General features: G+C 46.1%; 1 protein-coding gene across 3 annotated transcripts in view; it reads right to left on the bottom strand.

Moving 5' to 3' along the window:
- Positions 1-16290, bottom strand: part of ACSF3 (acyl-CoA synthetase family member 3) — a 106524-nt gene that overhangs the window by 26265 nt on the left and 63969 nt on the right. The window contains exon 8 of one of the 3 annotated variants that reach the window (XM_077830905.1): positions 1068-1358. The exons of the other annotated variants lie outside the window; for them this stretch is intronic. Coding sequence (XP_077687031.1) covers positions 1291-1358 — 68 coding nt within the window. The 3' untranslated portion in view covers positions 1068-1290. Of the gene's footprint in view, positions 1-1067; positions 1359-16290 lie in introns of those variants that run through there. 3 annotated transcript variants of the gene reach the window in all.

Genomic DNA, 16290 nt, shown 5'->3' with positions numbered 1-16290 from the left:
CTCAGAAACAGTAAGTCCTAGCTACCTGCATGGACTGCTCAGTGTCTCTCAGATACCCTGGGAGAATCCATTCTGTCTGTTAATGGAGAGGAGGAGACTGTTTCCTTCTAAGTGTATTTCACTATTGCGGCCTGCTCTGTTTAACAAAGCTGGGCAGACCCTCATGTACACAGGAATCCCAGGGACGCCAGCGAGCCCTGAGCATGTACTGGGGCCACAGGATCAGACATGCTGAAATGAGACAATGTAACTTCTTACAGTTATAGGGAACCCCCCAACACTATATTCAGAGTGCCTGGCATTTACATGTCAGAAACCAGCTTTGCTTGTCTGTTTCCACTTCCTGTCTTCTACCTGATCCTCCGCTGCCGCTCGTCAGCTTCTCTCAGCTCATTTCACTGCTACTGTCATGGCCACGTTTTTTTACAACACAAGGCTCGCATCCTTCCTGCTTTGTTGTTAATTAGCAGCAACACCCAACACCCCAGATTCCATAGATGTCTATTGGGTCATAAGTGTCCCCTGTCCTCTGAGCTCAATCCCCACGGGCATGGTCTGTAAAGCCAGAAATCTCTTTCTGAACCCTGCTCTTTGGACAGCTCCCACCACATGCTGACTGAGTGTACGCCCTGTAAAGTGACCAGAGAGCACAGGGCAATGTGGTGCCAAGGACCTGCTACCCCACAAATCCCGCACAAAAGCCAGGTGCTGCCTCTGAGGACCCTCTCTGGGATTTGTCCCCGGCCATGAGGAGTGAAACTTGTTCACACAGATTTGCAGGATGACTTCCCTGAATGCAATGGCCCCAATAACCATTTGGCTTTTGCATTAGGAGCCAATCTGTTCAAAGGCTCCATTGGCATTCCTGTCCATTGAGGGATCGTGTCTGACTGGTTTACACTGTGATCATTAATAAAGCATCAAAGGCTGCCGAGAGGAGAGACAGCGACAGAGAGGGAGAGTTGGAAATTTCTTTAAAAAACACATGCATATTAATAATGTACAAATTATTCATAAGGAATCCGATTCCCCTCCCCCGACCTTCCCGGGCTCCCCTTTCCCGGGACACCAACTGAGCGATGTGGAGGAGCCTTCACACCGTGCCTCTCACCTTCCCAACAGAGCCGCCTGGGACTAGATTTGCACAGGGTGAATATGCAGACATCTCACTTCTTGAGTACAGAAGCCCAAGGGGGAGACATGAAATGTACAATATGGATGTTGCATATATCTTGGGACTTTGACGGCGAAGAAATAGTGCCTTAGTGGTCCCACTGGCAGCAGATGTCCTTAGATGCAATCCATTTGACTGCCAAAGAACTCCACTGCACCCACAGAATGGCAGAGAGATGCGAGAGCTGGAATGACAGGTACAGCTAAGAGAGCCATTTCTATGGTTAGGAAATGGACACATCATTTTTCAGAGGAGCTGGCTGCTTTCCATGTAGGTCCCATCAATAACTGAACAGCATTAGAGAACCTGAGGAGCCTCACATGATCCTTTGTACTGGAGGCAGGGGAGGACAAAATTCAGGGTGAAATTCACCCTCAAGCATAGAGCCCACACCAGGCTTTATGTATCACTGAAGCCCCATTTATATCCTATGTTAAGGGGCAAATTTCATCCTTGGTTAAGGTAAATTAAGCCAGATTTCTGAGGCAGAGCGGGGGCTGGATTACATGAGCAGGTTCTGGTTTTCCAATGACTCACTTCAGATTTGACCCGGCTCCCAGCAGAGTTAATGAGAGAGTTGCTACTGACTTGGAGCAGAATCTGACCCCTAGCAGTTAAAGTCCTGTAGCAGGTGCAGGTGTCCCAAGAAGCCAATACATTAAGGATAATACAGGTGACTAAAAAACCCCCAAACAATATCTGAAAATAATAGCCAGCTGTCATGCTTTGTGGGTCAGAGTCTATCAAGGCAGACTGCAATCTTTACACCGCTACAGATTTGTACCTGCATAGAATCCGGAGGTAATTTAATGGCTCAGAAGAAAGGAAATAAATCCATTGGAAGGGAATAGCTGTTTGTTTACATATCTTGCCATGAACATTACCACGAGCAGCAGCAGCAGGTGTATGTGCAAGCACCATTTATTTACATAATAAAATTGCCAAGTAGATTTGTAGCTTAGGGGCACCCTTGCCGCTCAGTGCGCGTGCCTAACTCCCATTAACACTAATGGCAGCCGCTGTGCGTTCACCAAGCAGAGAACAGACCCTCCGAGTGCCCTAATGGCTAATTTTAAGAGAGGTAAAGATGCAAATGTTTCACTGCGGTTGGCTCCCCCCGCCCCACCCACACCATCAGGTGGACCAGAATCACAACACAGTTTGAATCTGAACATCCTGATTTCCTCTCCCCCCTGTTTGTGAAAGCTGTCAGGTCTGACTAGGAACTCTTGGTAAAGAAGGGGTTAAGCAACCCAACTCGGCTCTCAAAACTTCTCCCGGAGACCCCTGGAGCACCCAGCATTAAAAAAAAAACGCCTCCAGCCTGGAATGGAATTCTTGTCATGCTTTGAACTTGGAAGCCTGTTTGTATTCCATGCACAGCAGCTCAGAGCCTGCTGTCAGAGCCAAGCTGCGAGAAAGGGCAAAACCCTGCCGAGATGAAAGAATGCAAGGCATTGGTATAGCCTCCCTCTGGCGTTTACACCTGGAAAAAAAAACCCCACTCAAGGGCATCTTACAGAGAGCTGTGCTAATAAGCCACTCCTTGCTGGAATGAGCAATTCAGCTGAGCTGAGGAAACCAGAGATGCAGCAGTGAAGGAGACACGTTGGGAGCTCCTCTAAGTATCTGGGAGGCAAGGGGCTTCTGATAAGACAATTCAGATTGCAAATGACGAATACCGAGCCGCCCTCCCCACTCTCCCTGCCTTTAGCTAGTGGAGGTTCACTACTGGACTGGGATGAGCGCAGCTACTCCTCATTCTTTATTATGAAGCAACAATCCCCACTGTCTTTATGGCTCATGTCTAGGTTAGAAAAAGCCTCCCTGAGCCTCTTGTCAGCAGGATGAAAAGAACCTGTGCCAGAACTCCTGGCGCTAGCATCTACCTAGGCTGTTTCCTAACAGGGCAGAATGTCTCATGACCCTTAAATGTTTCATTTTTCATTGTGTGAGTACGTTAGATACTCTTGCTCTGCACAAGCTTTTTTTCTGCACTCTGCCCCAGAGCACTGGTAATACCCCTCAATGCTGAGCGGTAATACTCACACAGATTCCTGTCCTAGCCTCACTCGTCTCATGGTTCAGCCTCTGACCCTCAACCTTGATTTTTGATCAACAGCACCTTACCCTCTCTGCGGCCCAACGGCTCCTAGCAATGCCTCTGCACCCAGTCCTGGCCTGCAGGTCTATTTGCCAGGTGCATTAAAGGGGTTTCTTGCCTTCCTTGGAAGAATCAACTGTGGCTTGCACTGCAGGATGTCAGACTAGAAAGACCAGTGGGATGAACGAGCATGGAAAAGCCCAGGGTCCAAACTGATATTCTCCTCTCTTTTAAACAACACCGCAGCTCTCGTTGTCTAATAGAGGCTTAGCTTAAAGAACGAAAGGGAAAACCCTACTGGGCCACCTAGTTCCCAGCCTGGTGCAGGACTGCCCCTAGGATATACCCTCTAGTACTCTGACCAGTCTCGTTTTAAGGGCCTGATTTTTAAATGGCCAGAATCTGCCCACAGCCCCACACAAAAATATGCATGTAATTTTCCATCTAATTTGCATTAAAATTACAAGGGCATACTGGGTATAAACATGGACCAAGGGTCAGTTATGGGTCACAGTGGCCATTTCAAGGTGCAATCACCAGCTCCGGGTATGCAACTGCAGTAACCGTGTACAAATTAGGTCTGCAATTGCACACACACTTTCGGAGCACAACCGTGGGCTTTTACCTTTTTGAAAATGAGGCCTGGAATGCCCCCAAGTAATGGAGCTGCCAACATTTATCCTGGGAGACTCCCCCACTCCAGCACTTCCTACCAGCCCTGCCTGACAACTATCTTCTCTCCCACCCTCTTGTAAGGGCTTCCTACCGGAGAGACATTTGTGTTATGACGTTACGTTGTATTGCATTACCAAACTCCACGTCACTGTTCCGTGTGGGTCAGGATTTAAAATAAGATGAAAGCAGACCTCTAGGCTGTATCAGCCCCATAGTCCTTGCTCAGGAAAGTAAACAAATAGTTGTCCAACTTTATCCAATGCTTTCTGCTTCTTTGGCAGCTCCTAAATAATCAATATTTCTGGAAGAGATTCCATCCATTCCAAAGACCGATTGATCCTACAGACAGACAGCAGCTGGAGGTCCAAGAGCAGCCATGCTACTTGCATGTCTAGGTCACCATGCAGAACTTTGTGCCTTATAAAGTCCCTCCATTTCCCACAGAAGGATGTGCTGTGCAGTCTGCAGATGGGTCAAAAGAGATGACGTATGTTCTTGCCAACCACTGTAGCAGTGGGTATCACCTCCCATCAGGTATTAAACATCCACTTCAGCACCTGCATATCACAGTGTATGCAATGCCAAGGTGTACAACAGTAACAGGTCAGCTGTTCATCTTATGTCATAGACACAGCTTCCTGGTTTGACGTGAGCTGCGTGGACAGAAACAAGTTCATCATACCACACTGCATCATGCTCTTGTTCCATCTCCACCGGACATGATTAGCTGATATTCTTCATTTAGTCTGAGGCATGTATGTACATCACTGAGAAGTCCCAGCCCTGTGCTCCAGGTGCCTTTGACAGATCTTTAAAATCACAATCAATACAAACGAATAGTTCTAGTAGCATCAGCTTCACGCACAGAGCCAAAACTAATTGACAGTGGGAAGTGTTATCCCCCATCCTCTCTCAGCAACCCTCATGCAGTCCTCACGAACCCATCTGAACAGAGGGGTTCTGCAGCATGTCCTAGCAGCCAAAGGATTTGGGATATTTCAGACAAAGAGGTGGAGGGAGGGGGATTCATCTACAAAGAACAGCCCCTTGCACAGAACTTCTTGCCCCGCCATTTTAATCAAGGGATTCTTGCTCAAGTCCCTCTACCTATCACACCAATGGCAGTATAGAATGAGAAGAGATGCAGACTCTCAGGTGGAAAAGTACCAGGACATTTAACTTCTCAAACTTCACTCAGAAGCCAACAGGTAGCCAATGGGAATCACAGAGCAGGTGTCATGTGCTCACAGGAAACCCTGATGAGGGGTCAGGCTGTTGCATACTGCCCCAGCTTCAGCCTCAGAATGGATCTGAGGTGGAGCCCTGTGCAGAGCACACTGCAGCAATCTCACCATGTAAAGGTGTGGATGCTTGGAGAGAGGTCCTCATCTGAGAGAAAACATCACAACCCCCTGGCCCAGCCCAGGAGATAAACAATCAGGTACAAGCAGAGGCCAGCGTAGCTTTTTCTCATCTGCACTTAGCAAGGAAGTTGTATCTTGTTTCCAATTCAAGTATAAGCTCTTTGGGGCAAGCCCCTGTGCCTTTCTGGGCATTCACACGGCACCTAGCACATCCTGATTGGAGCTGCTATGTGCTACCAGAATACAATAATGAATGGCAGGCACAAAACCTCAATCAAAAGGGAAGATATAACGCCAGGCACATCTTCTGCTTCCCTCCTTCAACGCTACCTGAATCTCATCTGGGCTGATGCTCAACCAGCTAGCCCTCAGCATGCTCCAGTTCCCCTTTCCAGGCTGGGAAAGGGACTCAGCTGCTCCCCCAGGGTCCCAGGAGAGGGAGAGACAGAGTTGGGTGACAGCAGCATACCGAAGTTCACATGGGTTTCATCAGCATATATGTATTATCTTTCTCCCCTATACTTCGTCACTTGTTTTCGTGGACTCTCCGTTGGGGAGGAATGGTGTTAATCTATATGCTTGGACAGTCCCAAGCATGTTGTGGGTGCTATCTTAATAACTGAAGGCACAGTAACCCTTGTCTCCTCACTTACATGCCCTAACAGCCTTCTTGATATCCACTAGTGAGATATGACGCAATTTCAGGCTACAGAAGACTTCCAGTGTCTAGACTAAGGAAGCACAGATTGCTATGAAAGGCACCATATCACCATAATGGACTGGAACAGATAAGCAGCCAAACCTTTGGATGCTTCTCTGAACCAAACGGCCAAGCCTCTGTAGGTACACTCATCATTAACAGGAACTCATGGGTGACTGACATGACACAAGCAGGCTGAGCCTCCTTGCTACTCACAGCCAGAATGACTGCAGATGGGTTTGCCCAAAGGACAAGCCAGAAAAGAAGCTGGGTAAGTAAAAATTTGCATTTAAATATTTATAGAAATCCCTGCAGATGACAAGATGAAAAAGAAAACTCCAAGAGTAATAAATAAGTAAATGCTCCAAGGTGTGGCAGAGTAGCAGAGCGTTGTCTGTCACTCAGCACTTTGAAGAGCTTGGCTATCATGTGTGAATTGCTAAAAATAATAACTAATGATAAAAACATTAGAATAAAAACCTTTGCTCTGCTCCTGCCCTTTGCAGAACAGCAGAGGGATCAGTTACACTTTAGCTAAAGAGAGCAATACCTGTTCTACCCAGTGCAGTGGCCTGCCCTTGTCTCTTGTAAGACAGATAATTAAATAAGCCGTTGAGACAATGGTGGGAGAATGCTGATGGGGGGGAACTGGTGAAAGATTTCTAGCATAAACTGTTTGTTTAAATATACAGGAGCCCCTTATATTTTTGCTTACAGCATAATACCATTAGTTGTGAGTAAATATGTTCTCAATTGTCTTGACTGAAACCCACGGGGATGGCTCTGTTGAAAGTAAAGAGCCTGGAGCTATCACTTCCTATGATGTTATCTGTGCAGGATTAGAGAGCGGATGGGAAGGATTGCGAGAGGGAGCCTCTTAAAAGTTAGAGGCATTTGGCTCCTTTTCAAGCATTATCGTCAGCCTGCTCTACAAACACAACACAAAAGTGTAACCACTTAAAGACATTTGGTCTTGGATTATGTCCGTTAAAAACAAGACATTACTTCCATATACCGGGGAAAGGGGAGAAATAAGGTCAATGTAATTCACTGATTTGTCCTATGAGCTGTAATCAATTTGTGCAATTCCACCACCTTGCTTTTGTGCTCCACTTACAAGTAGGCTGGATTATGTAAATCAAAATGCTGAAAAACTGTCCAGCAAGCTAAACAGATGGGTGGGCACCACTGGATTGCCTCAAGCAACAGTAAGAAGACAGGGAGGAAGAGGAAGACACAAAAGAAGCAGAAGAAAAACAGACTGAAAGAGAAACGAAGAAGGAAGGTAGGATTTAAATCAATTTACTCTTGAATAGGGCATCTCCTGCAATAATGAGATCTAGTGTTTGAAAATAATCACCATCAGCCATCCATCTACAGAAGAGGGGAGGTTCCTAGAAATGCCACAGTAACCTTTCCCATTGATGTGCTGATTTAAGTTATGCTCCCCTTGTGAGGTTATGTGCAAAGAATTCCAGCAAGGGGGAGGAACCTGCCTGGCAGCTGGGACGTGAACCTGCAGCATCATCAAATCCAAAGGCAGCAGCACAACCTCTTGCAGACATCTTGCCAAGCAGGAATGGTGGCACTTATGGTAGAGAGTCCGTCAGCCTCCACCATCTAGAAAGTGAAGCTATTACAAAGGCAGTGTTGTAGTAGCCATGTTGGTGCCAGGATATTACAGAGGGTGGATGAGGTAATATCCTTTATTGGACCAACTTCTGTTGGCAAGAGAGACAAGCTTTTGAGCTCACACAGAGCTCTTCTTCAGGTCTGGGAAACGTACTGTGGCAGAGCTCCAACCTTGTCCCCGTGGGTCCTGCGCTTCCAGGCGGTTTATGCTAGCCTCAGAGGCTCATTGCGACCCTCCACGTAGCCCTTCTCTCTCTAGGGCCAGGGTTACAGTCTACTAAGCCCTTTTCATCGTAAGCCAGCAAGGAGGTTGGTGAGAGAACTCCCACAGTCTCTGTTGTCCCTATGGGCTTATTCCCGAACAGTTTAGCCTCCTGTCCTGACAGGGGCCTGTCTTCCCCTCCCAGGAGGTGTTTCTGTAGTGGCGGGTTGGGGGGAACCCAGGCCTGCCCTCTACCCCGGGTTCCGGCCCAGGGACCCTAATGGCAGCAGCTGTAGGCAGCCGACCTTTCACTGCCAGAGTTGCTACATTTCCCTGGGCCACTTTCCCACAGCTCTCCCGCTTCTCTCTCAACGCCTTCTTCACCCTTACCTTAGGGCTCCCTTTCCAGTGGCTTGAGGTTGTTTTCATTACCCAGTCCTTCAGCTGCACTTCCTCTCCTCTGGCTCCCCTCGGCCTGACCGGAGTGAACCCTTTTATAGTATCAGAGGGGCCTTAATTAGAGTCAGGTGTTCACATTAGCTTAAGGGCCTCACCTGACTCTTTGCAGGTTAATTGGAGTCAGGTGTTCTCATTAGCCTGGAGCAGCCCCTACTCTGGTCAGTCAGGGAACAGAAAACTGCTTATCCAGTGGCCAGTATATCTGCCTTCTACTGCTCTGCTGTATCCAACTGTCCTGGGTCCATCACAGTACACTCCGCATATATTTTGCAGTCCTGAAGAAGAGTTGGTCCAATAAAAGATATTACCTCACCCACTTGTCTCGCTAAGCCTTTACAAAGACTCTCAGCAAAACTGTAGGTTAACTCCTGCCAGGGTGGTTATCAAGGCTGAATCTTTAGCGCAAAACTTGGGCACGAAAGTTTGGAAAGCTAAGCCTGTGCTTGGCTTTGAAAAGAAACAGGGAACATACTAAGCACAAGTGGTCTCGACAGGCTGCTGACCCTCCTTTGGAGCAGTGAGCTGCCAGACTGACCTCCGCAAACACTGAACACTGCTTGTGATTGGACGGCTCTTTAAACTCAGGCCACCCAACATCCCCTCATCATCTTAGTATTTGGCTTCCCCACGGTGAAGCTTCCCACTCTTGCACTGTGCCTTCTCTTCGAAGAGCTGCAGTACAGTGACCCCTCTCACACATTCTCAACCCACTGCAGACACACTCCCCTTCAGTGCTGCATCCTTCTGGTTTGCCCCAAATCCTGCTACTGTGGCCACTGCATGACAGCGAAGATACAATCCTGTGAGCCCTGTCTCCCCATTTACCTTACCATGAATATAGCCCCGCTAGAAACTATGATGACCCCACTGAAGATAATGGGAACTCTGCCACTGATTTCAATGGGACCAGCATTTTATCCCTTTTCCCCCCACTAATGTTACTCAGGTATTTTGTCAGATTACTGGCTACTGATCCTTCCCTGTGAGAGAGCGGCTCCTGCTTCTGGGTAGGCACAGAGGTGCTGTATATGCAGAACAGCGATACGTACCCACAAGAAAGAAGGTCTAATCAACAACCCAAACAGCAACGTCTACGTAGTACAAGCAGGAAGGTGATTGGTAGGCCCAGCTCCTCGTGTCAGCCCACTTGCTCTCCCACTCCAATTCATGTCTCCCCTTAACTCCTGCTGCTGACCTGTCATTCCTGTCAGTGGTACTTCCACCTGGCCTATAAGACGCAACTGGTCGACTGTAAAGTATAACTGAGGAGGGGACCCTACACTCCTGCCCTGGGAAGGAAGGAAAGGTCGCTACCAACACCTGAAACCTGAATGAACTATGCCCTGACTCAGAGAGCTGGACTGATACGCCAAAAACTGCGAAAGACCCAGGAAACCAGAATTGACAGCCAAGAGCCTGGTTTTCAGAGGTGCCAAGCACCTGCCGCTCCATCGACTCCAGCTGGAGCTCTGATTGCACAGCACTTTTGAAAACTGAATCCTAAATCCATAGCGCTCTGGTAAAATCAAATCTGCACCATCCAGAGCGTGCGATGCAATTAGAGATTAGCTTTTTAGAGCCGTACACAGACACTGGGCCCAATCCTGCTCTCACTGACAGCGATGTAAATCTGGAGCAACTCCCTTGACTTCATACAGTGGTGACTTACACATCCAATTAAGGAAACACAGAGATTCAGGTTTGCTACATCCCAGTGCACCTAAGACTTGGCAGCCATCAAGAAACCCTGAAACGTTATTTCATTAGAGCACGGTCAAACCTTGGAGGAACTAACCAGGAGGAACTAACCCGTAGCAGTAAGAAAGAAAAGGGAATTCTCTCCTGGAAGCAGCATCTGGTACTGGTAGGAAACCAAAAACCATTTCAAGGCCATAAGGAATCTCTTAAGCTAGTACACAACGTTGGGAATTCCTAGTCATCTGAACCACACTCTCCTTTTTAATGATGAGGTCGGAAAAGTTAGCACGTTAGCCACCATAACATCTTTATACTTTTTTATCTTAAAGATGGCAACTCTGTGATAAGGGCTGGCTGGAAGCACAGGCTCACCTTATTCTGGGTGTGACTCCACTGAGCTCTCTGAAGAGACACTGGGAATGAATCTGGCCTTCTGTCTGCACACCAGGAAGATTCAGTCTGATGTCCTGCTTAAAACCATCAGACATAGCTGTGCTTCGGGTGTGGCTGTTTTCTTGGTGCGTGAGTACACTAGCTTTCCACCTCTGCAGCCCTGGGTTCAAATTAAGAGAGGCTCACAAGTGAAGTGGGTCTGGTGGTCTCAACATGATCCTAAATGAATATGCGTCCATATCGCTAATTCACTGTATTTTAGCTCAGCCCAGGGAAAGGCCACAAACTGGGCTTTATTTCCAGTCAGACACCTCTAGGCACAGTGACCATAGTCACAATGCCTGGTTTGTGAGCTTTAATAGTGTAACAAGCAGAAAAAGAAACTCCCCATCCCAACCTCAGAGGGAGCCAATACCTCATCCTGGGGGCTCACCAAACCGGTAAGTCACTCACAACATCTGCAACAGATTATAATTAAGCAATAATTTTTTAAAAATAGAATTTGTATTAGCTGAATTTATGACTAGGAGAGACATTGCAAACAAACAGAAAAATTGCATATTAGGATGCTAATTAGATGCATGTCTATTTATAAACTGCTTTGATCAGGCTAACACGTTTTCCGTTTCAGGTGTCAGTGTTACGCCCACAAATATAAATGATTTCATTGACTGGGAAACACCTGCTTATCTCTACAGATAGGGAGAATGCCAAGGAAAGTCTATGCCAAGGGAAACACATTGTGGGCTGCTCAGTGTCATATTGCTATCCCATTTTGTGCTTGGTGACATGATGAGTCAGATCATGTCAAAGGGGGAATGGAAGCATATTCAGACTGACCCCAGCCGAAAAAACCAAGGTGCTATAAAAGGTTTGCCCCTTTGTCCAAGATAATTCACACAGATACTAGATATCTTTGGGCTGGATGGTAGCAGCAGGCTTTGCCTTATTCATCAGTATAAGGGGTGTCAATTTGTCATGGTAAATTTGGGGCGGGGATGGCAAACTTCATGGGTTGGCTGGGTTAAAATCATCAAGCCATGGAAATCAAAGGAAACCTCTGACTGGCTTTGTTGGGCCTTTCAGAAGTTTTAAAGAGGTGTTCGAATGCCACTGGGAATCCCAGCTTGTCCCTTTTCTCCCACGTGACCAACCTAAGCCATCTTAGCTAGTAATTTAGTTGTGCCAAGAACTTTCCCTAAATGCTCCTACACTGAGCCACTGGCTGGACTGAATCACAGACAGAAGAACCTCAAACCAAAGTTACAAAAAAAATAATTCAGATTGTGACCCAGTGGCCTGTGTCCCTACTGTATACTTACAACAGTGCTTAACCAAGTTTGCACAAGAAGGGCAAGTACAAGAAGATGCTTAAGAGATGTAGTACATAAGGTCTGCTTCAGAAAATCACGGGGCCCCTACACTCAAGATGAGATGTGTATCAATAGCAAAGAACCTGGGGATTCTCTGGAGGGACTTGTGAGTGTTATCACTTTATACAATTGTCACAAGTGAGCTGAGATCCCTACGATTTGTTGCAGTTCCTATGAGGTGACGGAGAAGCCCAAACTGGAAGCATTGCACGCTCAGTGAGAGCACGTGCAAACAGCCTGCTCATTGCCCAGACTCAGCAAGGCTGCCCTTAGTTTGAAAAGGCAGAAGCATCCCAGATTTGATGGTACTTCTTGCTTTCTCCGATTATGTTTTACTCTCAATCTGTTTCTCCATCATTTCTCTGATGCCCCCCTTCCACTGTGGAATGTCTGGGGGGATTTTCCTACCCAAAAATAAAGGGAAAGCTATTCTCGGATGTCCCCTCTCTTCTAAAGCCCTAAATGGAAGGACTTTAGGGGTGTGTTTCGAAGAGGCCTTTTGGCTTACACGAAATGTATTTGATAGGGGAATGGGGGTTTCATGACCACTGTAACGGGATCTGGCAAGAACTCTGAATGCTATAACAAGATTCAGTAACATGAAAAACAGCTACAAGGGCTGTTGTTTTTTTTAATAAGCTCAAAGTTAGAAGCTTAAAAGAAATGAGTCATCATTCTGAAATGCACATCAAACAGGTTAAATAACTCTTACTTTCTTAACAACATATTAATCAAAGTGCACTGATTCTTGAAGCAGATTCTGCTACCGTCGAGCCTTCTATCTTCTCAGCCCTGATGCATGCATTAAGAGAGTTTTATTCTGACAGATCCAATATAGCAATCAATAAAATCTTATTATATGGAGCTGAGATACAAGGATTTGCAGCAGGATTTATGCACTACCTTCCAACCCAGTGCTATTTCATGTGTCTGCTTGAACCTGTAATTGAAAATAAATCTCCCCATATACACCAGATTCTAATTTTCTGGATGTATGGGCAAATCTGACTGGAAGCCAGCCTTCCCTTGGGGACAATGCAGCTCTGCGATCTTCTCTCTCACACTATTTCAGGCCATTGTTTTGCCAGATTCCTCAGGACAAGGCAGCCCTGGGTTCCATAGCACAGCAGAGAAAGGATGCATGGGTCAGACCAACAAGACTTTGGGCACTATACTGCTTTTGGAATCCACACAATCCCTCAAATCCTTCTGTCCCCAAATGAGGACTACTCAGGACTACATATTGGCTGCCTTGATGAAGATCATCACTTACTCGGCAACGACACTGTAAACAGCTTTTAGCCTGTACAGGTACCAGAGAGCTTGGGTGGATGAGTAGAGGAGGAAACAGAAGAACATAATGTTGGTAATGACCAGGGTAATATTTGTAGACCAATATTCTTCAATCCATGGGGATTGCTTTGTGGTGGTACAGGGGATGCACATTTGGGTCTGAGTTTCTCTCTCGTTCCCCAGCCCTGCTGGGCTAGCTCACGGTGAAGGTATCACACTGAGAAGAGAGGGAGGACCTTATATATTTTTCCTGTGGATTTGTCTCGCTCTGCTAAGACTCAGCACTGCTCAGGTATATAACAATAGGTGGATACCCAGCAGTCTCTGGAAATGGCTGGAGGCCTTTGATCTAGGTAGCTCTATTGATAGCATTAACACAACACAAATAATCAAATTCACCCAAACCAAAGTGAGTGAGAGAGACAGACAATGGCCCCAGTGCAAATTTAATGAAATGAAGGGGAAGGCAGTAGCAGTAAATAACCTACATGACAACAACAGTTCAGACTCTTCTCAAAGGATCGTGGGACTATGCATGTCATGAAGTATTGCCAGCAGCAGGGTTTTTTTTAAAACACTGATTACTTTAGATGTCTCTGTCCCGCCTCTTAAAATGAGAACATCTGTAGAAAGATGTAGATATGTATTTCTTGAATGATGAATCTATGGGCTTGTCTCTTGTTTGGAGAAGGATAAGGGACCATAGGTGTTACTGTTGTGTTGAGCTCCTTTCCCCTTCTTGGTATAGCTTTCATCAGGAGCACTGAAGGGAGCTGTACCTTGCGTGAAAAAGGCAATGCTTTAGGGGGCTCGTGGCCACACTTGGCAACATCAGTTTTCACTTCTGTAAACAGGGAATGATCATCCTCAACCCGCAGCATGTTTTTGAGAAATGCAGACTCCATGGTCCTGCCTCAGTGCAGGGAGCTGGACTAGACAACTTCTTGAGATCCCTTCCAGCCCAAAGTTTCTGTAATTCTGTGACCCAGACCTTCTCCTTTCAGAGAGGAAGAAGGGAGTTTCATAAAGGAGCTTTTGGTAAAAAGGGAAAACAGGCCACCGAAGCAAGAGTTAACCCTGCTTTCTTTTTCATTTTTCCTCCTGTGCTTCCTGAGAAACATACGGCAGCCACATTTACAGAGACACTGACCAGACAAGGAGGAGAGTATTGGGCAAGGCAAGTGAAGGGAATTGGGAGCACCCAGAAGAGCTGAAGAGACTGATCTGCCTGAAGAGTGAGCCTGTAGCCGCAGAAAGTGAAACATATGGTCGCTTGACAGATGCCGGCAATAGGTAGTTCTGCAAGTCCTGAGCTGTTACACCTTTCAAGAGTGTTTAGTAAATGGGATTGGGCTTTAAAAACACTAATCCTATCTAATGCGGATCATCCAGCCTGAGAGTGGTGCATCTAACAATGGTGTCAGCTGGAAGGACCTGATGGAGAATGAAGTAGTAGGGAGGAAGTTATTGTTTAGTAGGCATACACTACAACAGTGAAGTCCTCTTGATTCCAAATTACCATGAGTGGTTTGGGACCAATAGCTACCAGGCAAATAACAACCTTGACATGGAAACCTATGGGATGAAGTAGCTTTCTGATAAAATAATCCAAAGTTTTTGCAGACTCAACCTGAAGGATTAATTTTGAATACATTAAATTGGTCTATCCTTCCAGCTGGAATGAGATGGTTGATAGCAAGACACTGCAAAGCACATGTCCCTGTAGGTGAGTCTATGAGAGCCTTCACCATCACAACAACAGATCTCAGTGAACAACCAGGCTCCTTCTTCTGTGCCTATGTTTATGTGGTGCCTTAATAAAGAACACAAAGGGGTGGAGAATTGACTGTATACCCTTTTTTGAGGGCACAAAGGAATGAAATTGTTGCCAGTTGCCCTTCACTGGTGATTTTTTTGGGAAGGATAATAGCATTGATACTGTACACAACCCAGAAGTGATGAACCTGAGCAAGCATGCAGGCATTCCAACTCTCGGGACTTTAGAAAATAAAGAAATGTTTCCAGTGTACATCCACCAGGAGAATTTGTTTCCTCATTCTTGCTCTCTGGTGGATTACACAATGCACAGGGCTAGAGGGGAGTTTGTATTTCTGCAAATTCTACATCTCAGCTTCATCCATATCATCCTGACAATGAAACTATTGGGAATGGGGGCTAGTTCCGACTTCCTTTGATATGGGACATTATGCTTTTTGAATCAAGATCGGTTAGGAGGCTAGATCACAAGAGTTCTCTATCTCCGCTGTATTCTCCAAGAACAATGAGACTTGAATGGCCATCTTGAGAGACTTAAGGTTGAATTTGCATAGCGATGCATGGGAGCTGAGTGCACAAAGCCTGTTATCTGGTAACTGTATCAAACACGACACACTTCTCTGAACACTCTGCAGTTGCCACTTGTTATGTGTGAAGATCAGCCCAGGATTTGCATTCTCTGCCTTGTTCTACCATCATCACAGATTTTATTTTATTGTTTACTACACTCTTAAGTGTCATGAGAGCCACGGACAGTTGCATGTTTCTCCCTTCTTCTCATCCTCATTGTGTAGACAGAGACAAGTCAAAGATGTGCCTTTGTTTGGATAGACCCGTCACAAGGTGTAGCAAGAGTGACACTCTGTGCTTTCCCTTGCAGTAATTATTCTTCATTTGTGGACCTGCTGGTTTCTAGGATTGTCATTAACAATCAGCTGAATGCTAAATTACAGCTCAGGAGTTATGAGTGATAGCACTGCACACTGTTTCCAAGTTTACTCTCCTCACATCTCATTTCTACTCCCGCTGAGCACACACTTCCATATGTCCTTGAAGAGTGCTTGAAAAACCTTGTCAATAGCCTGCGATCACACTAGGCTGGGTCCCTCATCCGCGCTAGACATCTGCATGTAGCGGTACCTGGGACACAGATTAGGGTTTTAGCATGCTGATGTTTTATCAGTGCTAGAGGGATGTTAAAACAGTTCAGAAACTGAAGAATCAGAAGTAAAGTCACTTCCCTCATCCAAGAGCTGTGTCCACATGCACACACTTACAAATATTAGTGCATTATCTGTAAATGATCACTGTACTGTAGCTATATTTTATCTCATTTGCATTCTAGCAGTATGCCCTCTACTGCAAAGTTAATGAACTCCAGTTAACACATTCAATTCATTCTTAAAAGCGCTCTCAGTAACAGCCACCTAGCTACAACATACAAAAG

This window comes from Eretmochelys imbricata, chromosome 12, assembly GCF_965152235.1.
Source record: "Eretmochelys imbricata isolate rEreImb1 chromosome 12, rEreImb1.hap1, whole genome shotgun sequence".
NCBI lineage: Eukaryota > Metazoa > Chordata > Testudines > Cheloniidae > Eretmochelys > Eretmochelys imbricata.
This window is presented reverse-complemented; position numbering and strand designations above follow the sequence as displayed.